This window comes from Balaenoptera acutorostrata, chromosome 11, assembly GCF_949987535.1.
Source record: "Balaenoptera acutorostrata chromosome 11, mBalAcu1.1, whole genome shotgun sequence".
NCBI lineage: Eukaryota > Metazoa > Chordata > Mammalia > Artiodactyla > Balaenopteridae > Balaenoptera > Balaenoptera acutorostrata.
The window spans coordinates 6,647,482-6,675,335 of record NC_080074.1 but is presented as its reverse complement, the minus strand read 5'-3'; the positions used below and the strand labels follow the sequence as shown (position 1 = coordinate 6,675,335).

Sequence of the window (27,854 nt, the reverse complement as noted above, 5' to 3'; positions counted from 1 at the left end):
ATCTAACGTACAGCATGGTGATTATAGTTAATAATCCTGTAGTGTTACTTGAACTGTGGGAAGAGAGTAGAGCTTAAATGTTCTCAGCACAAAGAACAAAAACAGCCAAACTAGGTTAAACTGATTTGAAGTAAGGCAAATGCACTTCTCATTTATAATGTATGCACATGCCATTTTACTTTTTAAAAAGCCAACAGCAGTAATTTTGTAAAAGGATTTTAGGCCACTTTGAAAAGCCTGAAAATTCTAATTAGAAAAATGACTAAATATCCAAACCACACAACATTTGAATGAATTTTGCTATTTAAAATAGGCCTGTTATTTCACTCTTCAGTTAGTTCCACGGATCAATTAGTAAATATTGAATATATTGTCATGCACGTAAGACACTGCTCCACATTATGTAGGATACAAAATGAGTAGGATGACGGTATATCCCAGTCACCGAGGACAATCCCAGGTCACACCTGTTGTCCCAACGTACTAGTATTGTCCCCCTGCACTCTAAAGAGTTCCCTGGTTTGGATGATACATTACACAGCCCTTCACTCATAATCACCAAAAACTGGAGACAGTTCTTTGACAGGTAAATGGATAAACAGACTCAAAAATAAAGAGGGAGGAACACAGCAACATGAATGAATCTCAAGTGCACTACGAAAAGTCAGAGAAGCCTGTCTAGCAAGGCTGGTTACTGCATGACTCCAGTTACATGACATTCTGGGAAAGGAAAAACTGTGAGGTCAGAATACAGACCAGGATACAAAGAATATTCTTGAAAGAGCACAACAAAATCATTTACTAGTGTTAGAGAATTTCCCTAGAGATGCATGGAGTCACTATTTACAATCCCACTGCTCTGGTATTCATACCTGTCTGTGTAGCCTGTGGTTTTCAGAATTATGTCAGTGTCTTTGATGGTCTCCTTTTTCCAGTAGGAATCCGAACTGTCATCCCAGCTAGAAAAAGAACTGCTCCTTAACTCCACTGGCTCGTCAAAGTACCTGTGTGAGAGAGAGCAGAACAGTGACTTGGGAGGACCTTACCGATGACCACTCACATCCGGTACGTGGGGACTGCCCTTCCCAGCCTCTTTGAAGTTGGGGGCAGCCACGTGATCTGGCCAATGCAACAGGAGCAGACATAAGGCGAGTCATTTCCAAGGCCTTTCAGGTGCCCAGTCTTCTCTTCCCTCGCCGCATGGAAGAGGTCGGGTTTTCCAGGTGCTTCAGCCTCGCGCAGGTGAAACCACCATCCACCTGGACAATCAGGATTCCACCAGAAGGACAGGTAAGCTGGACAATCACCTGTACCCTCAGCTGACTTTAGTGAATGAGAGACAAACCATCATTGTGTTAAGCCCTTAAGATCGGGGCGGGGGGGTGGGGGGCAGTATTTCTCCCTGCGGCATAACCTAGCTTATCCCAACAGCGCATGACGTCTTTGAGTGCTACCCCACTCTAGGTTAGTCACAAATAATACTTCGACCCCATCCGAGGAGCTCTTTGCCGGCAACCCTGCCATGTCAGCCACGGTGTAAGGCATCACCCCGAACAGCAACCAGCACTGAGTGTAAGCGGTGCTGACCAGCCTCCTGCTGGAACCAGTCACAGCGCTGCGATCGCTGATCACAGGACCCCCGCCCCGAGATGCCCTCTCGGTCTGGAGCTGGATGTGAGCTTTGTCTGTAAGCATCTCAGGGGAGCTGCTGGCCTTCTGGGTGGGTTTACACTTTCATTAGCTGAGCGCCACTCAGCAGGGCATCGCTGAGAGAGCAAGACTCAGTGACAGCTTTTGGTCCTGGGTGGTGGGAGAAAAATCTTTGACCAAGAGCAGCAGGGTTTGCCTGGAACAGGACAGAGGTTGACAGGTGAGGCGGATGCACCAGAGCCGCAGTGAAGAGTGACCGTGCCATCTCGGGATTCCGGACCGCTTAGGGTGGGAAAACACCCGGCCAGGCATGCACTGCTTATAAAGGTGGTTCCCGAAGTTCAGAAGAGAGACGCAGATCCCAGTGCTTGGGCCTCAGGAGAGGAAGGATGATGGAAGAGGGCACAGAGGCTTCAAAAATGTCACCAAGGTTTCTGCAGAGAGTAAGAACGGAAGCACACAGGAAACAAGGTGAGGGCCAAGCCCCGAGGGCATAAGGAGTTCAAAGATGAGCTAAGATGGGGGGCGGGGGAAAGGACTAAATATACTCTCTTATTCTCGCAGGAAAAAAAACCAGAAAAAGGAGGGGGGATAAACCTGCCGTTTGAAGCAGATGGTATGACTTCATATGAATAATAGAAAAAAGGCAGAATTTCCAAATGTGGTTTCTGCATTCTCTGGCAAGGAGGTCATTAGAACAAAACTTGTTACACTAGCCTTCTCTCCCCAGGAAGGAAAACATGCAGTGTTCAAAGCATATCTGGATTTCAGCTAGAAACTGACCAGGCTCTCCCTGTGGCCGATCAGCGGATGAGCCCTGAGCCACTGCGCTCTGCTCAGAGGAACAGAGACAACCAATCCCTGTTCAGAGAAGAGACCAGAACGGCGAAGAGGCTTGAAGTCACGTCTGAGAAAGAAGGTTTGAAAGATGTGACTCACGTGTTGGCCTGGAAAGTTACCTTCAAATATTTGAGGGACATATTTCTAAGGGACCAAGTGAAAGAACTAGGACCGATTCAATAAGGAATTTTAAAACGACTTAATAAGCACCTATGAGGGGCCAGGCACTTGCTGGGTGAGGATACTGGGCAAGGAGATATACTCAGACCCTGCCCTTACGCGGTTGGCCGATCTGAGCTCAGAAACCCGGGGAGATATGTAAGCATAGGGCCGTGTTTCTCATGGAGCTGCTGTTGGACTGAACAGCTGCCTGGAGGAGGAGGAGGAGGAGGGGGAGGGGGAGGAGGGAGGGGGAGGGGAGGGGGAGGAGGGGGAGGAGGGGAGGGGGAGGAGGGGGAGGAGGGGAGGGGGAGGAGGGGGAGTGCTGAGGGGCTGCGGCGTCCCCTGGAGGGCTCTGGGGTGGGGCTGGAGGTGAGCACTGGATGGAGGTGGGTGGAACTTCCAGGCCCTTCACAACTCTGAGGCACTGGTACTCATGACTTTTCGAATTTAGTATCACTCTAAGGGAATATTCTTCATTCTGGTAAGCCAAAGTGCTTATCCTGGAACGTAGGGCCATCGGATTTTTTTTTTTTTAAATGACTGGACAATTCAAAAGTCAGAAGGAGAGAGAAAGCCATTCTGCTAGGGTCCTACTGATTAGCAGGAGCCCGTTACATCGCATTCTCTGCGCTGCGGCGGGGAGGGTGCCCTTCCCACCAATCACCAGCGAGGCTCGCTGTGCTCCTACACGGTGTACACGGTGCGGGAGGGCCTCCAGATGCAGCAGGGAGGATGCGGTGGAGGATGGGCACCCACCAATGGCTGTGGGGCACCTGCCTTTCCTCGGAAACACAACAGCTGCCCTGGATCTCCAAATCTTTATCGACTTTCTAATGTTTTGATTTCTAGATCCTTGTTCTTAATACATTTCATTTTTATTTTCGCCCTCCCAGTCTGTCTTCACCCAACCTGAAAACATTCCTTACAATCCCTTGATAAGAGCCCCTAATAGCACATATCTGATTTACAGCTATAGACAACTGTCTATTCCCTTGAAGGCCACACTGGCTTTATAAGGCTGAACAAATTGTTCTAGTTTCATTAGTTGGTACTCAATGTATAATTACATTGTTTATATCCTGGAAATAATGGAACTCAAAAAAACAAACAAAAAAACAAAAACAAACCCCCAAGATATGGTTGGTCTTATTTTTAATAGAAACAGTACTCTTTCATAATTCATAATATTCAAGTTCTAATGGGCTAATGAATTATTTGGAAGCAATGAGAGCTCTTCATGGAATATGCCTGCTTTCCGAGAGTCCATGTTTATTTGACTTCATTTGCCAAAGTAAGCATTGTTCTACCAATAGTGGCTACCACAAGGAGGACCAGCAGAGGCGCTTACGTTCCCATCAGACAACCTGCAGGTGATGACAAACAACACACCAAGGTCTCTGGCAGGAACCCAGCAAGTGCGGTCAACATACAAACGCCATCTGCTCCCCGGTTTCAAACCGTGAATAACTGTTCCATAGCAACGAAGGCCTTTAGGGCTAACTCTTTTGACTAAGCTTTTGGAGAGGGAGGCCAACAGGATTCCTAAAGCTCCCAACGGGCAGAGGAAGCCCCACAGGAGCCCGCCGGCGGCCTGGAGTGGGCAAGGCTCCCCAGTTGCCCCCCAGGGCCCGTCCTCACCCGCAGCCACCTCTCCTTCCAACCCTGTGACCAAGCGGCACCACTCATGGAGCTGGAAACCTACTTCCTTTACTTGCCTACGCTCTCCTCTGCAGGAGTTGTAATGAGCAGTGAAATAATCAAAAAGGCTTTGTGGAGAAGCCAAGCGGGCGAGTGTAGACCCTGCACCACTGGGACTTTTCTTGACCCGGACACATCCTCTCATCTAGTGTGCACATCTGAAGTGACCTGACACACATGCAGCCTTCAAATCAAGTTAGACATTTAATTTTAGCCTGTAGAGAATGTATTTGAATACTTTAAAAGGCATGATTTGGAAGTTACCTCTAAGTAACCTGAAACCCAGTATGTTATACAGGTTACTCACAAGCGGCAAACATCAAACCATCCCTGTCTCTGAAAGCACTGACAGGGAACATCTCTAAACTACTAACTTTTTTTTGGGTAAAATATCTGGACTTGAAGTAATTTGAAGCTATGCTAGGAGAATGATTTAAAGATAGTTCTCTGTATTACAATTCCTTACTTACGAACTTTGATAGAATACAGAATTTCAGGATTAGATTCTAATTAGTTAACATACATTTATATCTGCTATGTATATGAAAACGCTTCAAGCCTGTATAATTGCCAGACAACAGTAATGCCCTTTGAGATGTGGGTGAGTGATGGCGTCTCCTTGTAAGGACCGCCCATTACTGATGGGCACACATTCAATTTCCCCAAACTCCAAACTTGAAGGTGGCCCTCAATGCGGTTAAGTATCTAACAATAGTAATTAAACATTTAGACTGAGTCACACGGCTCCTGAACTGAGTTTCTATATAATAATAGCAGCTAAACATGACAGCACTATTCCCAGTGCCCTGTATTAACACATTTAACCCTTGCACACCCTGAAAGGTTGGTACTGCTGGTGTCCCTAACTTACAGCTGAAGAAGCTGTAGCACAGAGAGGTTACACAGCTCGGCCCAGGTCACACAGTCAGTAAGTGGCAGGGCCAGGGTTCAAGTCCAGGTCGCCCAGCTTCCCAGCTGGTGCCCACCTCCTGATATCCCAAGTTCACTTGGTGCCTGTGAAGCAGGCCTCTCCCTGTGCTGCTCAGGTTCTTGGAGGAACCGCACAGACTGAGTCAATTCAAGTTAAACTTGTTTCCGGCCTCTGCGGGCGGCTTGAACCTGAACCACGGCCTCTCCATGGTCAGCTTCACACTGGAGTTGGGCAACTTGTCCCCGTCGGATGGGGAGCGCTGAAGGATGGGGCCTAGGCTTTATCCTGGGACACCTCTCTGAAAGCAACAGTGTTTTACATTCATAAATATGCACACACAAAGAGCATTTATTTAATATTCTATCCTGCCAACTGGAGACTCCAGAAGCTGGTATTCTGAAAACAAAAGAAGCTGCTGAAGGCACAGCTGTGAAATATTCCAACTGTTGGAATAAGACTAAACAACTTAACATATACCTTTGGGATTTTGCATATTTCTCCAATTTCACATTTTAGATAAATACAACTTTCCCACCTCTAATTTTAACTCTGGGTTGCAGATTTTATTTTATTTTTTTAAAAATTATTTTATTTATTTATTTATTTATTTATTTTTGGCTATGTTGGGTCTTCGTTTCTGTGCGAGGGCTTTCTCTAGTTGCGGCAAGCGGGGGCCGCTCTTCATCGCGGTGCGTGGGCCTCTCACTATCGCGGCCTCTCTTGTTGCGGAGCACAGGCTCCAGACGCGCAGGCTCAGTAATTGTGGCTCACGGGCCTAGTTGCTCCGCGGCATGTGGGATCTTCCCAGGCCAGGGCTCGAACCCATGTCCCCTGCATTGGCAGGCGGATTCTCAACCACCGCGCCACCAGGGAAGCCCCAGGTTGCAGATTTTATTAGCAAACATCATCCACTAAAGACAGTTACCCCAATTTTTTCCCAAAGGACATCCTTGACTCCAGCCAAAGCTTTTAAAAACAATGAAGTAAACTGATTTGTATTTGTTCCTAATGCAAATAAACTCGTGAGTCCATAGTGATCACTGCTTTTCAAAAAGACTTTAAAGATGATTTTTAACAGGTTACCTTGAGCTGGAAGCAAAATACGAGTCATCACTGTCATCACTATACTTTTTTCTTGGTTTTGCTGTGATTGGAGTTTCCTGTTCAATGGTCTGCAAATCTGAAGTCACTGAATGTGAAATACCACTTGAGAAAATAGAGAATAAAATGGAAAAGAATAATATTAGTTCATGAAGACACTTGTGTGTTCACCAAAGAACGAATCGTTTTTTTTTTTTTGGCCTCGCTGCGCGGCTTGCGGGATCTTAGTTCCCTGACCAGGGATCGAACCCGGGCCCCCAGCAGTGGAAGTGTGGAGTCCTAACCTCTGGACCGCCAGGGAATTCCCATGAATGTTTTAATTTATACTCTCAACAAAAATATACTTATTAGTGGGGTTAAAAACATGAGCAATAAAAAAATATTCTTTTGGTGTAAGCATTGAAAGATACTGGACCTCAGTGAGGACTGTGACTGATTATACAAAACACAGTCACATGTGTCAGCTATGTTCACGGCATCCACTTAATGACAAGTCAGACCTGTTTCCTTTTACCTAAGAATCAAATGTGGAATTTTTCATGCTACAGTGAACACCGCTGTCCCTCGGCTTCTGAGGGGGATTGCTTCCAGGACCCCAGCAGATAAAAAAAATCCACAGTACTCCTTTGTACTTTAAATCATCTCTAGATTACTAATAACACCTAATACAATGTAAATGCTACATAAATAATTGCAAATACAATGTAAATACTATGTAAATAGTTGCCCTTAAGAGTGGTATATGCAGCAAATTCAAGTTTTGCTTTTTAGAACTTTCTGGAATTCCCCCCCCAAACATTTTCAATCCCCAGTTGGTTGAATCTGCAAATGCAGAACCCGTGGATACAGAGGGCTGCGGGCGGCCTGTATTAGAGCAAAAGCAAAACAACTGAAGAAAGTGAGTAATGAGAAAACATTTCTGAAGTTGAAATTAACAAGGAAAATCCGTTCATGATTAGCGAACTAGTTTAAATTCTGAAATCCAAGAAAGCAGAGTCTTACATACCTTCTGCAATTTCCAAATCCCATGCCAAGTCTCTCTGATTCCACCTTCTTTTTGCCACTCATGTTCATCTTTTCATCTTTCTTCATTTCAATTTTAAGATCCTTATAGGCTAATCGTAATGATGACACACTGCCAGAAAAACCAAATGCTCCTTAATTTAGCTTTAATTCTGTGTTCTTAAGTTAAAATACGAAGAACATTAAACATATCACTCTACTTTTAGCTTTGTGCTTCTTTCCATAAAATAACAATTATGAAGGCAAGTTGGCATTTTTTTTGGGTAAAGGTCTTTTTTGAGTAGATGCTCAAGAAAATCTGAATGAGTTTACAGATACTTTTTGGTTGCTGCTGAACTTACATTACTATTCTAGTTTATATCACTTATTATCATGTCATAACATGATGTATACTGAAATTATTTCTCTAAAGGATAGTAAAAAGCAGAATTTCTTACTTGGACTAATATTTTACTATACTTCGACATTACATATCAAAAATACGAGGTTAGTCTTGTTGGTTTGCTCTGGTTTAAGATAAAAAATATATACAAATTTGACTTAACAAATAGATAAATTAAGAAGGGATTACTTCATTGCAAAAGGGTGCTTCAGTTTACAAGAAAATTTCCTGTAGGGTCTCTTTATGTAATCAGGCTCTGAGAGCATTTAAAATGGAGTTATCTCCAGTAATACCACTTCTGGGCATATATTCGGAGAAAACCATAATTTGAAAAGATACATGCACCCCAACGTTCATTGCAGCACTATTTACAATAGCCAGGACATGGAAGCAACCTAAATGTCCATCAACAGAGGAATAGGTAGAGAAGATATGTGTGTGTGTGTGTGTGTGTGTGTATATATATATATATATATATATATATATATATATATATATATATACAATGGAATATTATTCAGCCATAAAAAAGAACGAAATAATGCCATTTGCAGCAACATGGATGGACCCAGAGATTGTCATACCGAGTGAAGTAAATCAGACAGAGAAAGACAAATATCATATGATATAGCTTATACGTGGAATCTAAAAAAGGGTACAAATGAACTTATCTACAAAACAAAAATAGAGTTACAGATATAGAAAACAAACTTACGGTTACCAGGGGGTAAGGAGCAGGGAGGGATAAACTGGAGATTGGGATTGACATATACACACTACTATGTATAAAATAGATAATGAATAAGGACCTACCATAGAGCACAGGGAACTCTACTCAATACTCTGTAATGGCCTATATGGGAAAAGAATCTAAAAAAGAGTGGATATATGTATATGTATAACTGATTCACTTTGCTGTACACCTGAAACTAACACACCATTGTAAACCAACTATACTCCGATAAAAACTAAAAAAAAAAAAAAAGAAAAAACAATTGGAGTTGTCATTCCTCAGCCAATAGTTTCCTCTGCACCACCAGGCAGATACTCATCACCTACCTCTCAAATATTTGTGACAAATAATGCACCCAGGTGAGAAACAACGAATAAAACACTGTCCTTTACTCTCAGATTTCCAAAAATGCTATAAATACTTAATTTTTCATAAAGAAAACCAGGCCTATATTAACAATTACAAGAGTGTATTATCATATTAGTAAAACAGCAACAAAATTTCAGGACCTTGAAAAATGATATACCTACCTTATCATGATTTCTGAGCTATCATCCATTTTATAAAATTGTGTAAAACGTCACGAATTCTTCATAAGAAAGACACTGTATAAATTCCATAATAATATAAATACATTTCTCTGTAGTAAAAGGGAATGACAACAGAATTTCTTACTAGGAAAAAATAATCTTGCTTTTGCTGTTTCCCTCCTTAATGAGTCAAGCAGGATTTCTATTTTGTTTTAATCTGGCAGTTTGTTTTCTTTACTATTATTCCTACAGATCAGGTAATGGTAATATACCCACTTTATTACTTGGAAAATATAATATACTCTTTCAAGTATAATTTTTGGAGGAAAACAATAGATCTGTTTAAAATCAGTAGAACTGTGGTAACAGAGTCTTCTGGAGATGAATGGATAGGGGTGGTATGAGATGGGGAAGTTTTCCTTCTTGGGGTACTTGACGTACGATTGGGTCTATCCTCCATTAAAAGTGTGCACTTTTAACAGCCGGGCCCTGGAAGCACTAATGGAATAAGGAAGCCAGGACTCCAAGCTTCTCAGACCTGCAGAAGCCCTTCCAGTACCAGCTCGGCTCCGGGGAGGGCTGGCCAGACACTCAGGTCAGCAAGAGAGCAGCTCCAGCGGCGCCACTGTGTCTTCTTACTCTTTCTACCAACTGTGCACACAGACGCCTCCGAGGATGGGCCCAGAGACTGCCAGGCGAGGCTCAGGCTACTGCACGCAGAGTTTAGTTTCACAGTCCGACAACACAAGAAACGATACTGCTCCTGACAGCTGACTGAACTGAAATAAATTTATTTACAGCCGTTAAAAAAATGAACTTGCAGAAGACTAACATAAAGCTTGGGCACTTCCTCATAGCTGGCACAGCGCTAGTTTGGTGAAACTGAGCTGTGATGTGTCGGAGCGGCAGGACGGTGATTAGGGCGTGGTGGTGCAGCTGTTCTGAACAAGGCCACGAAAGGGGTCAAACTGGGTTCCCGAGTCCAGTTCATAAATACCCCATGATCTGCATCTTTGCTTTTATGCTGTACTGAATGGTCCTAATGAAAGAGCCACGTTGAGGCTGGTGTTGTTTCTAATAGTAACACGCTAGTGTCCGTCCACCTGACCCGCAGGGAGGGAGCTGCTGCTTCCTGTATTCCGTGTCTCCTGCTCTGATCAGGCGGGGATTTCACACGTTCTCTGGGAGAACCTCGTGCACAAGCAATCTGGACAGAGCCTGCTCCAAACATACTCAGATTTTTTTAAAACTATTTCTTAAAATTTATTTTATTTATTTATTTTTGGCTGCGTTGGGTCTTCGTTGCTGCACGTGGGCTTTCTCTAGTTGTGGCGAGAGGGGGCTACTCTTCGTTGTGGTGCGCGGGCTTCTTATTGCGGTGGCTTCTCTTGTTGCGGAGCACGGGCTCTAGGCACACAGACTTCAGTAGTTGCAGCACGTGGGCTCAGTAGTTGTGGCTCGTGGGCTCTAGAGCGCAGGCTCAGTAGTTGTGGTGCACAGGCTTAGTTGCTCCGCGGCATGTGGGATCTTCCCGGACCAGGGCTCGAACCCGTGTCCACTGCACTGGCAGGTGCACTCCTAACCACTGCGCCACCAGGGAAGTCCCAAACATACTCAGATTTAACCTTCCCCCTTGCCCAGTGTCAAGAAGCCTAGCGAAGTCAGAGACATCAAAGTGAAGTCTGTGACAACTCAGCGTAAACCTGACATAGAGCATTTCAAATCACATTTTACCCAAATACAGTTTCGTGCTGCCCCCTAGGTTCTGTGAGTTAAAGGACAGTGAGGAATAACGAGCGATTTCAAATGATCTGGGCTCATCACATGAAGGTCCTCTTAGCGCACCGTGAGCATCGATAGCAAGAAGTCGCACTGGCTGAGCACCTACTATGCGCCAGGCACTGTTTGATGCACTTTAATGAGAATTCACTAAAGGAATCCGCAAAACAACCTCATAAAGTATCTTCTTCATTAGGCAACCCGTAGTAATTAACTTAAGCTAAAACAGATACACATGAAAATAAGAGAAAACACCGTATAAATAAAATACACACGCATACAAAACAGGAGTCCAAGTCGCCTTTCCTCTATTCTCTCCTTACCATCCTCTATGCCCAGTCACGGGCACTTTCCAGACGGCCATGTGTCCCTTCTGTTTTCAACACAAACGAAAACCTCTCAGGAGCCTTAAGTATCTACCTAAAACAAGTCTCTAGTCTGGCCTCCCGGCCTCCAGTTTTTTCCCGTTCCTTCTGTCCTGGATATCGCCACCAAACGCACTTTCTAAAACACACCCCTTCTTCACAGCACTCCCCTCAGATGTGATGTAAAACTGCTGGCCTGACTTCAGGGTGACCCACAGCATCATTCCCATGTCCCCAATCCAGGCAGGACCCCAGTACCACCGTCTGGATTCCCTCTTCTTCATTCTCTTAGGCTCTTCCTGCTCCCCCTGCCCCGTGTCAAGTCTGACTCTGAGACTCCTTCAAGATCCAGGCTCAAAAGCTCTGGAGATGCCACCATACCCACAACCTTCCATCATACAATTAGAATTTAGTCACCAAGTTCAACGGGGCTTCACATTATAAACACTCTTTTCATTACTGAGATATAATTCACATACCATAAAATCCACCTTTCTAAAGTACACAATTCAGTTTAGCATATTCACAAGGCTGCCACCGTCAGCACCATCTAATTCCAGAACATTTTCATCACCCCCAAAAGAAACCCCCGCCCATTAGCGGTCACACCGCGTTCTCTCCCCTGCCCCCAGCCCCTGGCAACCACTAGTCCGCTTTCTGTCTCTGGATTTGCCTAATTTGGACATTCCATTTCTAAGGAATCATACAATATGCGGTCTTCTGTGGCCAGTTTCTTTGTTAGCATAAAATTTTTAAGATTTATCCATGCTGCAGCACGTGTCAGTACTTTATTCCTTTTTATGGCCGAATAATATTTTATTGTATGGACATACACATTTTGTTTATCCACTCACTACTTGATGGACATCTGGGTTATTTCTACTTTTTGGCTACAGGGATTAATGCTGCTACGGACACGTGTACAAGTTCTGGTGTGGCTACCTGGGCATATTTTAATTTCTCTGAGAATGTACTGAGGAGTGGAATTGCTGGGTCATATGGTAACTGCCACCAGCAAAGCACGAGGGCTCCAGTTTCTCTGCATTCTTGCCAGCACTTGCTGTCTGTCTTCTTGATTGCAGCTACCTTGAGTGAAGTGGCATCTCCCTGTGGCTCTGACTTGCATCTCCCTGACGACTGACGATGCTGAGTGTCCTTCCGGCGTAAGCACCTCCTGAGCGCGCTGTCTCTCCCCTCCCGCGACCCCATCCCAATCCTGCCTGCACAGCTGCAACCGGAAAGGGCGGCTGCCTCCTTCACCCCTGGTCTCTCCGCTTCTAATCTACACGTCCATGCAGTTTTCGTTATCATAAAACTGAATTTTGCATTATCCTCCTCACACACATGTGTAAGAATAAATGGCATTTGGAAAGCAAATCTCAGAGTTGTTTAATTAATAGGGTTAGTCACTAGAAACATATTACTATGACCCAATCAAACTTACACTGATTCTTCATTAGGTGCCGCCCTGGCCAGAAGGTCTTCCTGTTCCTTCATTTTATCTACGGCTTGGGCTTGTTTTTCAATTTCATTAAAGCACGTATTCGTCAGTTTCTGGGCTCCCAAACTTCCTTTTTTGGCCCCAAGCTAGAAGATACAGTATAAGATTACATTCTACCCAAACTGTTTGAAAACGTTTACAACAAAAGCTAACATTTATCGAGGGTTATTACTTAGTCCTCACGACTCCATGAGGCCGGCACTGTCACCATCCCCGGGTGATGGATGTGGACCTGAAGCTCCCGCCAGTTAAGCGACTCAACCAAGATCCCACAGCTGGCAAGTGACCAGGTCGGGACTCAAACCCCGCACCCGCCTCCAGAGCAGGGGCTCTGAACGGAATCACAGCATCTCAACATTCAACCAATGACAACCCTCCCAGCCTCACCAAACAGCACTGCTTTTAGAACCGTGACCATGACAGAAACTCCCAGGGAGCCTCTGTTGATTTTTTTCAGAATTTTGTCATTGACAGAGCAATGTTAAACACTCATTCTAGAAAATCTTCACTAAGTATAACATCCCCTTATTGAACAAAACAAGCTTTTTATCAAAGCCACATTCATTATAATATGGCTCAAAGTAAAAGTACAATGACAAAGGTGGCTTTTCTGAGTGCATAAGCCATTTTACAGCTAAACTACCAGATATTTTATACATAATACTCACTCCTCTTTTAGCTTGATTTGGTTTCTTTTTTATGATAGAGGAAACCTCTGTCAAAAAATAAAAAGTACAAAGTCAGACCAATGGAAATATATAATTTCAGTGTATATTTTCAGTGTATTTTTAAAAATTCTAAGATACTGTATTTTTTTTATTTAGGAGACTATAACATTTTCCACATTAGTTTGTCATCCACAAGGCTCAAGTATATGAGTGTACTTTAGATGAACAGAGTTTCATCAAAATAGAGTCCTCAGTATTTCCACGTAGTATCCAAACTCAGAGAGTACATATTTTTTTGGGACACCACACTAAAGAGAAATAAAGAGACTAAGTTTGCCCCATTCACTACTTTCTTCAGGAGCATTTCATATTACATTAGAACAAACCCTCCTATTAATCTCCACTCTTCAAAAATTTTCAAAATTGTTTTAAAGTAGAAAGTTAGCCAGGCATTACGTATACAACTAAAGCAGTGAAGTGCTTTCCACTCTGATTTATGTTATCATATTAACCAATAAGAAATATAAAACACTCTATTATTTTGGTAGCATTACATTCTAAATTGCACAAAAATATATGATGCTTTCAGGTAAAGTTTCTTAAAAATTGTTTTCTGGGTAAATTTTAATCATAGATTACATATTCTGTGTTTAGAATTATGTTAAAGAGACCCAGTAAGAATAAACCATTATTTTCTTACAAAGTGAGAATGTGCTTTAATAGGAAAAAGATAGCATAAAACCACAAACAACAAAGATTAAAACTTTTAGTCCTAATGAGGGAATAACCTCATTACATTTCAAGTGTAAAAAAGCCATCCATGGAAATTTTCCTTTTCATCACTTTCTTTTAGATTTGTACTGCGGTAGTCACATAATCTGCTCCCAATCTCCTACAAGTCTATTATAAATACATGATGAAAACACCTGGAACATTTCTAATAGTTTAGTTATTTTTCACCAAAGCAGCTGCTTTCCAATTAATGCAGTGTAATATGCACTAATTTCAGATTGTATTTCCCTGATAATGAAAAATTAGAAATTAAGTTCACCTACAATAAAATCAGAAAGAGAAGAAAATGCTAAGAGTTCTTGAGCAGCTAGGAATGACCTGGCTGCTCTGAGCTCTGCTTATGCTGGGACATAAACCAGCAAATCAAAAGCATCAGGAGCAACCTTCGCCGGGTACAGAGGCTGCTGCATTTCACAGTCCTCAAGCTGGCCGAAACAGAACAGCAGTTTTTGCTTAAATAAATCTCATTACATTTTAAGTTCTAGGCAGAATGTAAAGACAGGATTCATTTTTTTCTTAAGTTAATCTCACTCTCTAAATCACAATATAGGGTAACACATACCACCTAAAGCAGCCTTTGTTGGTACATTAAGACCTTCCACACTTGGTCCTTGTTCTGGTCCACCTGGAAGTTGAAAATATTGATATTAATGCAGAATATAGACTTATCAAATGTACTTTTGAATATATAATACACTCAACTTGCTCAGTACTACGAATCTTATCCAAGTCTGTCAATGACTGTCTTTTCTTTTTAGCTCCATATTCTATCATTTTAACAATTTTAATTTAAAAGTCCATTAAAACAGAAGTATATTTTGTATCCAGTTGCTTTGTAGAATGAAAATGTTATTGGTCTCCTTAATTAATATCATTTGGAATTCTACCTTATGGTCCGGTGTTTTATTTTACTTTTATTTCTTTCTTTCTTTATTTATTTGGTTACAATGGGTCTTAGTTGCGGCATGTGGGCTCCTTAGGTGTGGCATGAGAACTCTTAGTTGAGGCATGCGTGTGGGATCTAGTTCCCTGACCAGGGATGGAACCCGGGCCCATGCATTGGGAGCATGGAGTCTTAGCCACTGCGTCACCAGGGAAGTCCCATGGTCTGCTGTTTTAAAGTAAACTGTTCTGAGGGACTTCCTTGGTGGCACAGTAGTTAAGAATCCGCTTCCGGTTTGCAGGCAGAAATTGAGACACAGATGTAGAGAACAAACGTATGGACACCAAGGGGGGAAAGTGGGGGGCGGGTGGTGGTGGGATGAACTGGGAGATTGGGATTGACATGTATACACTAATATGTATAAAATGCATGACTAATAAGAACCTGCTGTGTAAAAAATAAATAAAATAAAATTCAAAAAAAAAAAAAAGAAAAAGAATCTGCCTGCCAATGCAGGGGACACGGGTTCGAGCCTGGTCTGGGAAGATCCTACATGCCGCAGAGCAACTACATGCCGCAGAGTTGTGGCCCGTGCGCCACAACTACTGAGCCTGCGCTCTAGAGCCCATGAGCCACAACTACTGAAGCCCGTGCGCCTAGAGCCCGTGCTCCGCAACAAGAGAAGCCACCGCAGTGAGAAGCCCGCGCACCGCAATGAAGAGTAGCCCCCGCTCGCTGCAACTAGAGGAAGCCTGAGCGCAGCAACAAAGACTCAATGCAGCCAAAAATAAATAAATAAATAAATAAATAAAATTTAAAAAATGCTTTATAAAGTAAACTGTTCTGAGATACCAAGTACATATGTGGACTATACACCCAATATATGTTAACATTTGGAAATTCTAATACCAATTATATCAGTGATAGAAACCTAAATTTTCAGTTGCCAAGAAATCTGCTCTGTTTTCTAGTTGATCTAAAAAAAATGATTCTGGTTAGGAACTCTATTAAAGTTTTTATTTTAAAAATGTTGTTATTTTAATTTAATTTTATTTATTACGTTAAAAATGGATAAACAAAATGTAGTATATCCATGCAATGGAATATTATTTGGCCCTAAAAAGAAATGAAACACTGATACACATTACAAGATGGATGAACCTTGAAAACATTATGCTAAGCACAAGAAGCCAGTCACAAAAGACCACATAGAGTATGATTCCATGTATATGAAATGTCCAGAACAGGCAGATCCTTAGAGACAGAAAGCAGGCCGGTGGTTGCCAGGGGCTGGGACAAGGAGAGAATGGAGACTGACTATTAACGGGTAGGGGTTTCTTTCTGGGCTGCTGAAAATGTTCTGAAATTAGATAGTACTGATGGTAGCACAACCTTGTGAATATACTAAAAACCACTGAATTGCATACTTTAAAAGGGTGAATCTTATGGTGTGCAAATTATATCTCAATAAAGCTATTTTTAAAAAAATAGCAGGCCCAACAGTGGTTTAGAGGAAACTCAAGTATTTTATTTTTATACATTTTTTAAAAGGTAAACTCTAGTTAAGGCATTTAAACAGGCAAAGCAGGATGAGTGAGAACAATGCCAATTTTTAGAAAGAGAACTGATTCTACATTTATTGATTACTTACTCTGGGCCAGGAACTGCTCCGGGCACTGGAGGAACAGCAGTGAACGACAGCACAGAAGCAGAGCATTGCAGGCCCCACATTCTATTTGTTAAAATTCTTTTGTTCTCTCGTTTTCACTGTGTGACCCTTACATTTACTCGAGACTGTACCTTGTCACCCGATGCTAACACATGAAATTCTGGGTTAAGCCTTGAGACGACAAGTCTCCCTAACTAACCACAGCTTAAGAAAAGTTCTAGATGGAGAAGAGAGAGGAAAATGTTGTTGCAGGTGCAGAAGAGGCGGGATTCCAAACAATAAAACCTTTTAGGGGAAATTCGTCAGCTAGGGACGCAGCTTCTGAGAGATTGCCAAGAAAACATCTTGGTCTGCATTCAGTTCCCTTAGCTTTCTGTTAGTAAAACAAAAGGAGACATCTGAACTTCAGAGGTTACTAGACCTCCCGTGGCAGGTAACCCTCAATCTCAGAAGGTGTTTTATGCTAATAAATTGTAAGAGTTAGAATATTCAAATTAGGGGGCTTCCCTGGTGGTGCAGTGGTTAGGAATCCGTCTGCCAATGCAGGGGACACAGGTTCGATCCTTGGTCCGGGAAGATCCCACGTGCCGCAGAGCAACTAAGCCCGTGAGCCACAACTACTGAGCCTGTGCTCTAGAGCCTGCGAGCCACAACTACTGAAGCCCGCGAGCCACAACTACTGAGCCTTTGCTCTAGAGCCTGTGTGCCACAACTACTGAGCCCACGTGCCACAACTACTGAAGCCCGCGTGCCTGGAGCCCATGCTCCGCAACAAGAGAAGCCACTGCAATGAGAAGCCCGTGCACCGCAACGAAGAGTAGCTCCCGCTCGCTGCAACTAGAGAAAGCCCGCGTGCAGCAACAAAGACCCAACGCAGCCAAAAATAAATAAGATAAAATACATTAAAAAACAAAACAAAAACTGTAGCAAGTTGAAAGTAAAAATCCTCAGTAATTTCATTCTCCAGTGAACAATTTGGTGTTAACTGTGTGATTTGGGCTCTGTTTTTTATAAAAATGAGATCATATTCCGTGTTCAGTAATCTTTTCTCCCCACTTTATAACTGACCATGGGCATCTTTCCCTAGCAAATGCAAGATTCTCATTTTCTAGTAGTTCCACAGATGCCAGTGAAGCACAGGACAGCACTACAGGGCAGGTCTCAGCACTACCTTCATTGTTTGCTGGAGGAGCGTCCACGTTCCCTGGTGTTAAAGAAGATGGTTCTGGTTCTGCTGATGCCCACCCTGTGCCACTCACCTGAAGCAAGGGGAGAAAAGTCGTTACCAGCAAAGCAAGAAAAGTCATAAAACACAAATAACAGGGGAAGAACCTAGTAATTTAAACAGTCACCTTCCCACCTGGATTAGTGGGAAGGATAAGATTAAAATATACCTGTTCTTAAGTCTCTGTTTCCATGCTCAAATTCCTTATTTTTCCTCCTTTTCTTTAAATAAAAATTTTATTACGCAATGATTTCAGACTTACACAAGAGTTGCAAAGATAAAAGTTTCTATGGACTCTTCACCCAGCTTCCTCTGATGTTAAAATACCCAGGGTACATTTGTCAAAACGAAGAATCATCATTGGTACACTATTCGCTAAACTCCAGACTTTATTTGGATTTCACCAATTTCCCCACCAGTGTCTCTTTTCTGTTCCAGGACCCACCCAGGACCCCACGCTGCATTCGTCAGGTCTCCTCAGTCTGCTCTGCTTTGTGACAGTTTCTCAGTCTTTCCTTGTTTTTCAGGACCTTGAAACTTTTGAAGGGTACTGATAGGTATTTTGTAGAATGCCCCTCACTTTGAGTTTGTCTGATGTTTTCTTGTGATTACACTAGGTCTGGGGGAAGAACAGCAGAGAGGAGGTGCCCCCTCAGTGCCTCATGTCAACACGACTGTGCACTGGTGATGCCAATCGTTTTCACTTGGTTAGGCTGACGCCTGGCAGTCTTTTCCCTGTAAAGTTACTGGTTTCCCCTTTCCATCCTCTAGTCCTGGGAAGCGTCACTAAGTCCAGTTCACAGGCAAGGGGAGGGGGGTTAAGCCCCACCTCCAGAAGGGTGGAGAGGTATATGCATGATTTGGAATTTTCTGTAAGGAAGACTGTCCTTTCCCTCCATTTCTTTATGCAATCATCCGTTTGTATTAGTATGGATATTTATTTATTCTTTCGATTATAGTCCAATACTATCATTATTTTGTTGTTCAAATTGTTCCAGCTCTGACGACTGGCACCTCTTCCAGGTTGGTTCCTGAGTCCTTCAGACATGTCCTCGTCCATTCCCCCTGCCCGGCCTCCTAGCACATCCTTTCTTCTAGCACCATAGGGCGCTCCAGGCTTATCTGCCGCAGCAGCCCCAGTCCTAGAACCGGCCATCTCTCCAAAGGTAGCCCTGGGTCCTTCCACTGGAAAACAGCATTTAGAAACCAAGGTGTGGGTGCTGGGTGTGCCTGCTGTCCCGGGGTGTCACTGTCTCTAGGCCTCTCAGTGGACAGAGCTAGGTCATATATCTGTGTGTACCAACCCGTGTGTACACACGTATCTGCAATTAGTTCTCCATCATGTGTATGTGTGTGTGTGTGTGTGTGTGTGCGTGTGCATATAGATATATAAACACAGAGAGAGAGAGACACTAAAATAAACATGAATTCATACTAATATCTCCAACTCTAATCCATACCAAACTGTTCATATCTCTCCTCTTTTTAGCCCATCATTTCTATTCCTAACATTTCTCAGCTACTAATCATGGATATTCTGTATCTAGTTCTACATTAAACAATAGCAGCAGATCACGATAGCACACGTTTCTCTTTTGTTTTCTGTTCCCATCTTTTTTGATAACTATTTCTGGTAACTATTGATTCTGTCAAAGATAACAAATGTGCAAATTACAATAGCAAAAAAAAAAAAAATCAAGGTTTAGCAATGTATACAACTTTACATAATTTTTACTTGAAAATCAGTTAAAGGACTGAGTGGCAGTTAAGCGAACGGCGGCCCCGCCCCATCGGGAGTGGAAGACGCAGGGCAGCTAACAGAATATCTGGGGCTGTAAGCCGGGGTGGCACGCATTTTCTTAAAGGACCAGCTAGTAAATACTTCAGGCTGTGCAGGCCTCATGTTCCCTGATCTAAGCGATCTGGGGAAAATGCACAGAGGGACCATGGATTGTTGTTACTACTATCGGACTACGAAGATGAGGTTAGTGAAACGGCACTTGTTGAAGGCTTCCTCTGTGCTAGGTACCAGCTACTTTTATCTGTGTTAACTCACTTCATTCTCACAATACCCTTGAGATATGTTCTACGTACACAGCTAAATAGGGGCAATGCGTTTCAAACCGCTCTTAAAATCTGGGTTAAAAAAAAACCAACAAAAAACTGTCTTCATTCTTTGTCAGTTCCAAAGCTCTGAACTGCACTGGGAAGACCCCTAGTAAGACGTCCTCAGCCTCCCTTGAAGCTGGGTATAGGGCATGGGACTGAATTCTAGCCAGCAGGCTATGAGCAGAAGTGACGTGGGCTACCTCTAGATTGTAAAAGGATGGGGCACTTGCTTTCCCGAATGTTTGTCCTCCTCCCGCTGGCTGGGAAAGGTCATGAACTGCAGCGGCCACTCTGGACCCTGAGTAGGAGCCACACAATGAGAAGAGCAAAATCCATACCCTGGTCAGCCCTGGACGGCCCACCTCTGCACTGCTGGTGGGAAATTAACTCCTACCTTATTCCAGGCCTGACTGTATTTCAGGGCTGTTTGTTACAGCAGCTTGGCCAATATCCTAACTGAAACATTATAATATATGCCCTTTATAACTTTACTGTTGATAACTTTAGTTATGTCTTAGAAGCACACATGAAAATTATGTGAAGTGTAACACATACCTCAGGAGAAGCATGAGAGGCAAAAAAGTCTTCCTCCTTTGGTGGAGGGGACAAAGGTGGAACCACACAGCTATCAAGCCACAGCTGGAACAAAAACACATGCACCGCTCAGCATTTCACCTGCTTTAAAGTGTTTATTTAATGCTCTTCACTCCCTCTCTGGAGGCCTGTCTGCTAAAGATTTGTACTTTCCATTATTATAAAGTCAGGGCCCCTGAGCACATTTTAGTAACACATCAATCCAGTAACTTCTGCCACCAAACCCTATGGAAGACAATTGCCAGCTCCCCAAGCCATTTCCGAAAAGGAAAGAGCCAGGGCTTCACGTCTAAGTGCAGGTTCCAAAGTACAGTCAACCCCCATCATTTGTGGATTCCATGTCTGTGAATTTGTCTACATGCTACAATTGACTTGTGACCCCAAATCTGCCGTCCTGCATGGACACACGCAGAGCAGCAGAGAATCTGTCACCCAAGATGCACGTTCCCAGCTGAGGTGGAACAAGGCAATGCTCTGCTTCCTTGTTTCGGCTCCTGCTGTAAACACGGGTCCCTTTTACGGGCTGTTTCCTGACACGCTTTCCACATTTTTGTGCTTTTTGATGGTGGATCCATTGTTTACAATGGTCCGGAGCACGGTGCTGAAGTGCCACCTCCTAAGCACAGGGATGCAGTTAGATGAGTGTCACTCAGCTCGAGCCACAATGCCCTTGGCCGCCAGCTCAGTGTCAGTGAGTCAACAACATACACTAAAGAAGGTGTCTTTAAACAGAAACACAGGTAAAATAAGGTTAGTGTTGATCAGCTGACAAAGGTGATGCTGCAGGACTCTCCTGCAGTGTTCACAGACACATTATCAAGCAGGACCATGAATAGTAAGAGTCCACTACACGCTGTTTCCTTGTAAGAGAATCCGGCTAGCAAGTTTTACTGTTTGGGGTAAAAACTACTTTTTCTACTGAAACAAATGTTCCTCTGAAGGAGACCCCCCAACCCGCTGTGCTTACGTCAGTGCCATGCTTCCGGGTTGCCTGGGAGGCCAGCCCCTTGATTCTCTCCCTGTAGAGCTGGGCAGTGCGACTGTTGTACTTGGCATTGGTGTCGTTGGTGTCACACCCGTGTTGGTGGAAAAAGGAAGACTGCAGAGGAAAATATGTAGGTTAACAGCAACGCTGCATTAAATCTAACATGGTGATCAAAAATGTTACTGCATGCTATGAAGAATTTTTTTGAAAATACTAGTGAAAACCAAAATAATTTAAACCATGAAAAATTTTTATAAAATTTTTCCTTGTAAAAGGGGTAATACCTTCCACAGACGTAACATTAATATTCTGGTAAAAGTGGACATGAGATTTGCCTCACAAAACAAAATAACTGGCCCTTCCTTGCTCCACTAAGCCACCTCCATCATCCTGAATGTTATTTGGGGGGACGCTTTCCACTCAGGACTACTTTTAATTTGAGGAATCCACTTTACTTTAGATTCCACTAAACTGGAATTTTTTTTCTCTTTTTCTTTGTATCTATACGAGATTTTTTTTTTTTTTTTTTTTTGGCTGCGCTGTGCAGTGTGTGGGATCTCAGTTCCCCGATCAGGGATTGAACCCGGGTCACGGCAGTGAAAGCCCAGAATCCTAACCACTAGGCCACCAGGGGGCTCCCTACATTGGAATTTTTGACAAGTCAGGAGCCATGCTAACCTTCTCCTTGTCGAGCACTATTTCTTCATCAGCGGAGACCACAGCATAGGCAAGGTGATGAAACAGATGTTTAGACAATTAGAGGACACTGCTTTCAACCACCTCTGATCTATGTACAGACATGAATTACAGTATTCATATCTTAATTGAAGCAGGTGTTCTAAAAGCCTGCATGAGGGACCCTCTTATTAACTCAATGGGATGAATAACGGTACAGAGCACCCACATGTACCAGGTCTTGTCTGGTCCTTTGTGGGCACCATCCCGTCAAATCCTCGTAGCCAGACTCTCAGACAGTCGGGGAAACTGAAGCAGAGAGGTTCAACAACTTGCCCAACGTCACACAGACAAGCGAGGGGCAGAGCTGGCACTCAAACCCAAGCAGGATGGTTCCAATTCCACTGCCTGAGCTGAAGGACCCCTGACTGACCTGCCTCACCCCATCTGCCCCATCTCCGCTGGCTGAGACAAGGAAGCTGCTCTCTGGAGTTGGTGGGGGACTCTGCAACCTAGGAAGGTTTAGTAACAAGGACAGATACTATCAAACCCACAGTATTAAGTTGAGGAACAAGTTCGTGGACATAATGAAAATGGGTATGGGTTTCTATTAACATGCTTGAAATACTTAAGGCACGCATTCTCAACAGGGGCAAAAACGGTTTCCTGGAAAGTGGAAAAAAAAAAAAAATCTTAGTTATTACAATGGTTTGTAGCCTTCCAAAGATCACCCTTACCTGACAAAATCATATTCCCTAGTATTTAATTTCTCTCACTAGGGAAAACTAAATCCAATTTAGATTTAAAATAAGTTAATCAATTAATTCAATTTTTCTGCTTAAGGAACAATAATGAAAAAAGGTTGAGATACACTGGTCCAGGGGCATCTGGGTATTTTGAAAACTACTATTTTAGATTTACTGTTTTAATTTTAAATATTTAATTGATGCTAGACATAATTTTTATTTGAAATGTAGACAAATTTGATTTCCAATACTTTGAATGTTTAATGGCATGTCTAAAGGAATTCTATTTACTCAACCTATACCATTTTGGCATACCATTATAAAAACACAATGGTATTTTATATAAAGGATGATTTTGCTGGCTAGATTTATAAGGCTGACAGTTTAGCGTTTTAGAAATCAGATATACTGAATTTGTAAATGAAGTTTAAAATGTGTGAGGATCCTTAACTACGTTTGTAAACGGGGTTAAGGAAATTTGCTCTTTTAAAATTATAAATTAATTGAACACTTAAAAAGTTATTTTTTACACAGAAATTACTAAGTTTATAAATTGATACATGATATTTAACTGAAGATTTGGAAAACAGGTTTTTTAATTTGTAGATTTAATAAATTAAAGAAATTAAATAAAATTCAGGTAAAAGAAGCTAGAAGCGTTCCATCTGAGTACAAATGTCACCCTCAGATATTAAAGAACTGTATTATCATAAAGAAGTCTCCCAGTTCCTCTATGCCATCACTTCCTGGTTTAATTTTCTTCAAATCACTTATCACCACCTTTTACTTTGTTTATTTACTGCTTTACTTGCTCTCTGTCTCTGCCTGTAAGGGCGGGGTCTCATTTGTCTTGTTCATCACTGTATCCTAGCCCAGAGTTTCGTGTTTATTAGGTTTTTAATAGATTTCTGGATAAACAAGCGAGCTGGGTCGTCCAGCTCCTAAGCCCATGTCTTTCCGCGGTCCGACCGGGCCTCCCAAACTCTTACATGGAAACGTTGAACTTCTTTACTAGTGCTACACATATTTATACAAGAAGAAAACGACAAGTCTGAAATGAACTTACTGCATTAGCGTTTCCTCCAACTTGCATGCATCGCAATTGAAACCAAGACCAGTTAGAATCCAACTCTGTAGATCTAAATGGAAAAAAATATTCTTAAATGTTAATACTGTTCTTCCCCATAATCAAGCCACTAAACTTTTGAGGATAAGCTTTCCTCGATCTTCAGGATCCTGAAGAATTCTAAGTTTGTGTTAACAGTGACACATGCTTCCAGGACGCTAGGACTCCAGGGTGCACAATAGTTGGTACAAGCCACTCCTGGCCCCTCTCACCCTTCCTAGAAGCCAAGGCTCCAAAAATAGATGTACTGTTTGGATTTTTTTCAGGTTGGCTATCGATTTGTCCAGTGTGACCCCTAACAGGAGCCTGGAGGATGCTCACGGTCTTATCATCAAGTAGAAGGGACCTACTCAACATCACCACCATCAGGGAGCGGAGAAGACTCAGGTTTTAATGCTGCTTAAGTGCCTCCTATCCCCCACCGACACCTTATGCCCTACTTATCTATAATCCAAGATCAAATCAGAGCAAGAAAAAGGCAATAATTGTAGTCCCTAACAAAAAAAAATTCACCAAGTGATCACCGTAAAGCAAGATATGACCGCCCAACAATATTAGAAATCTTTCTATTGAATCCATAGACATGAGCAAAAAGCAAGGCTAACCCATATTCAACACTAGCTTGTCCCACACTAACTGGAAAGGAATGTGGACGTTTTAAAATGGGTATAGGTTGAACACCCTTTACAAAATGGGCAAGGTAGAAAGAAAAGAAGCTTTAGATTCACCAAAAAATGTCTTTTATGCTGCCGTTCCTATTTCTCTTATTTCTCTGCCTATTGGTATGATTTAACTTTTGTAAATACTAGGATGTTATTTTGAAGCCAACAGCTACCGTAAGATTAATAATAATACTAATACATATTATTATTACATATACATAGGACAGATCGCCTTCATGGTAATATATAAAAAGTAAAAATTAAACCATACTTTATAAGAAGCAGATTTCTTATAAAGACAAAAAAAATCTCTTTTTAGAATCTGATTACCAAGCAAGGTGACTAAATTATATATCTTGCTCTGAAATCCTTTCCCTGAAAGATCTTGCTTAGTCACCACATTTTTAGGTTGAAGTTAGGTGCCATCCCCACCCCCCTTGGTCACAGGGTGGCAGTTAACAGCACAGTCTCTGGAGGCAGCCTGAAAGTACAAATCTCAACTCTGCCATTATGAGCTGTACGGCCTTGGAGAAATTACTTAACCTCTCTGCACCTTACTTTCCTCATCTGTAAAGCAGGTATAATTATAGTATTATCCATTTTGCTCTCACAGAAATTAAATAAACTAATATCTGAAAGGTGCTTGGCTCATGGTAAACACTACATGGCTAAAATGCTCATCACCACCATCATGATGATGATCACCATCACCATCATCATCATCATCATATCACGACCATCACCACCATCAAATTCATCACTACCACCATCATCATGATGATCACCATCACCATCACCATCATTATCATCATCGTGGTGACTCTGTCACACTGTTATAAGCGGCAAGCTCCAGAGGACAGGAGTCTCCCACATGTTTCTCTCAACTCCTAGCACAGGCACGTAATAGGTACCTGAATATGGGCTGACTTTAAACATTTTTAAAAGTCCTAAAATTGAGGATATACGTACTCAGATTTGCTCATCTGCCTTACAACACTTTTTAAATTAATTTTTACTTGAGTATAGTTTCTTTACAATGTTGTGTTAGTTTCTACTGTACAGCAAAGTGAATCAGCTATTCGTATACATGTCCCCTCTTTTTTTTAAAAAAAATTTATTTTAGGGGCTTCCCTGGTGGCGCAGTGGTTGAGAATCTGCCTGCTAATGCAGGGGACACGGGTTCGAGCCCTGGTCTGGGAGGATCCCACATGCCGCGGAGCAGCTGGGCCCGTGAGCCACAATTGCTGAGCCTGCGCGTCTGGAGCCTGTGCCCCGCGACGGGAGGGGCCGCGATAGAGAAAGGCCCGCGCACCGCGATGAAGAGCGGTCCCCGCACCGCGATGAAGAGTGGCCCCCGCTTGCCGCAACTGGAGAAAGCCCTCGCACGAACCGAAGACCCAACACAGCCAAAAATAAATAAATAAATAAATAAATAAGAAAATCCTTTAAAAAAAAAAAATTTATTTTATTTATTTATTTATTTATTTTTGACTGCGTTGGGTCTTCGTTGCTGCGCGCAGGCTTTCTCTAGTCGCGGCGAGCGGGGCTACTCTTGGATGTGATGCGCGGGCTTCTCATTGCCATGGCTTCTCGTTGCGGAGCATGGGCTCTAGGCGTGCGGGCTTCAGTAGTTGTGGTACGTGGGCTCAGTAGTTGTGGCACACAGGCTTACTTGCTCCGTGGAATGTGGGATCTTCCCGGACCAGGGATCGAACCCGTGTCCCCTGCATTGGCAGGCAGATTCTAAACCACTGAGCGACGAGGGAAGTCCCTTCCCTCTTTTTTTGGATTTCCTTTCCATTTAGGTCACCACAGAGCATTGAGTAGAGTTCCCTGAGTTATACAGTAGGTTCTCATTAGTTATCTATTTTATACATAGTATCAATAGTTTATATACGTCAATCCCAATCTCCCAATTCATCCCACCACCCCCTTTCCCTCCTTGGTGTCCATACGTTTGTTCTCTATTTCTGCTTTGCAAATAAGATCATCTATACCATTTTTTTAGATTCCACATATTTGTGTTAATATACGATATTTGTTTTTCTCTTTCTGACTTACTTCACTCTGTATGAGTCTCTAGGTCCATCTACATCTCTACAAATGACCCAATTTCGTTCCTTTTTATGGCTGAGTAATATTCCATTGTATATATGTACCACATCTTCTTTATCCATTCCTCTGTTGATGGACATTTAGGTTGCTTCCATGACCTGGCTATTGTTAAGTAGTGTGGCAATGAACATTAGGGTGCATGTGCCTTTTTTTTTTTTTGGCTACGTTGGGTCTTTGTTGCTGTGCTCAGGCTTTCTCCAGCTGCAGCGAGTGGGGGCTACTCTTTGTTGCGGTGCGTGGGCTTCTCACTGCAGTGGTTTCTCTTGTCGCGGAGCACAGGCTCTAGGCACACGGGCTTCAGCAGTTGTGGCACGTGGGCTCAGTAGTTGTGGCTCACACGCTCAGTAGTTGTGGCGCACGGGCTCAGTTGCTCTGCGGCATGTGGGATCGTCCCAGACCAAGGCTCAAACCTGTGTCCCCTGCATTGGCAGGTGGATTCTTAACCACTGTGCCACCAGGGAAGTCCCCATGTGTCTTTGTGAATTATGGTTTTCTCTGGGTATATGCCCAGGAGTGGGATTGTTGGGTCATATGTTAATTCTATTTTTAGTTTTTTAAGGAACTTCCATACTGTTCTCCATAGTGGCTGTATCTGCCTTACAACTTTTAATCCTAAACTATCTTTAAAAAAAAAAAAAAAGGCAAACATTTCTCTATATGTTTCTTAGAAATGAAGGTAAGAGGTAAGAACTAATTGTCCTTGAACTGACCTGACAGGGATTTTCTCTCCTAACACTGACATTTCGCAATAAAAGGTTGGTGGTAATGGACTCTGAATACAGTCAGCCGGAAGAAGGCACCCGAACTGCTCATCAGTTCCCATCCCTACAGCAGGGGGCGGCTCCCTGTAGGTGGCTTCTCACCTTAATTTAGATTAAGAGCTACGTGAAAGGAAGGGGTCTGTGACAGT

General features: G+C 42.8%; 1 protein-coding gene across 3 annotated transcripts in view; it reads right to left on the bottom strand.

Moving 5' to 3' along the window:
• The window catches only part of ARFGAP3 (ADP ribosylation factor GTPase activating protein 3), a 54,801-nt gene that overhangs the window by 15,306 nt on the left and 11,641 nt on the right, over nt 1-27,854 (bottom strand). The window contains exons 3-12 of one of the 3 annotated variants that reach the window (XM_057556142.1): nt 24,108-24,180; nt 21,603-21,734; nt 20,597-20,680; nt 17,879-17,966; nt 14,721-14,780; nt 13,364-13,410; nt 12,639-12,781; nt 7,389-7,517; nt 6,365-6,487; nt 873-1,004 (exon numbers count right to left, since the gene is read on the bottom strand). In XM_057556142.1, coding sequence (XP_057412125.1) covers nt 873-1,004; nt 6,365-6,487; nt 7,389-7,517; nt 12,639-12,781; nt 13,364-13,410; nt 14,721-14,780; nt 17,879-17,966; nt 20,597-20,680; nt 21,603-21,734; nt 24,108-24,180 — 1,011 coding nt within the window. Of the gene's footprint in view, nt 1-872; nt 1,005-6,364; nt 6,488-7,388; nt 7,518-12,638; nt 12,782-13,363; nt 13,411-14,717; nt 14,781-17,878; nt 17,967-20,596; nt 20,681-21,602; nt 21,735-24,107; nt 24,181-27,854 lie in introns of all 3 variants that reach the window. The other 2 variants (XM_007189155.2, XM_007189156.3) reach the window with 2 other exon arrangements.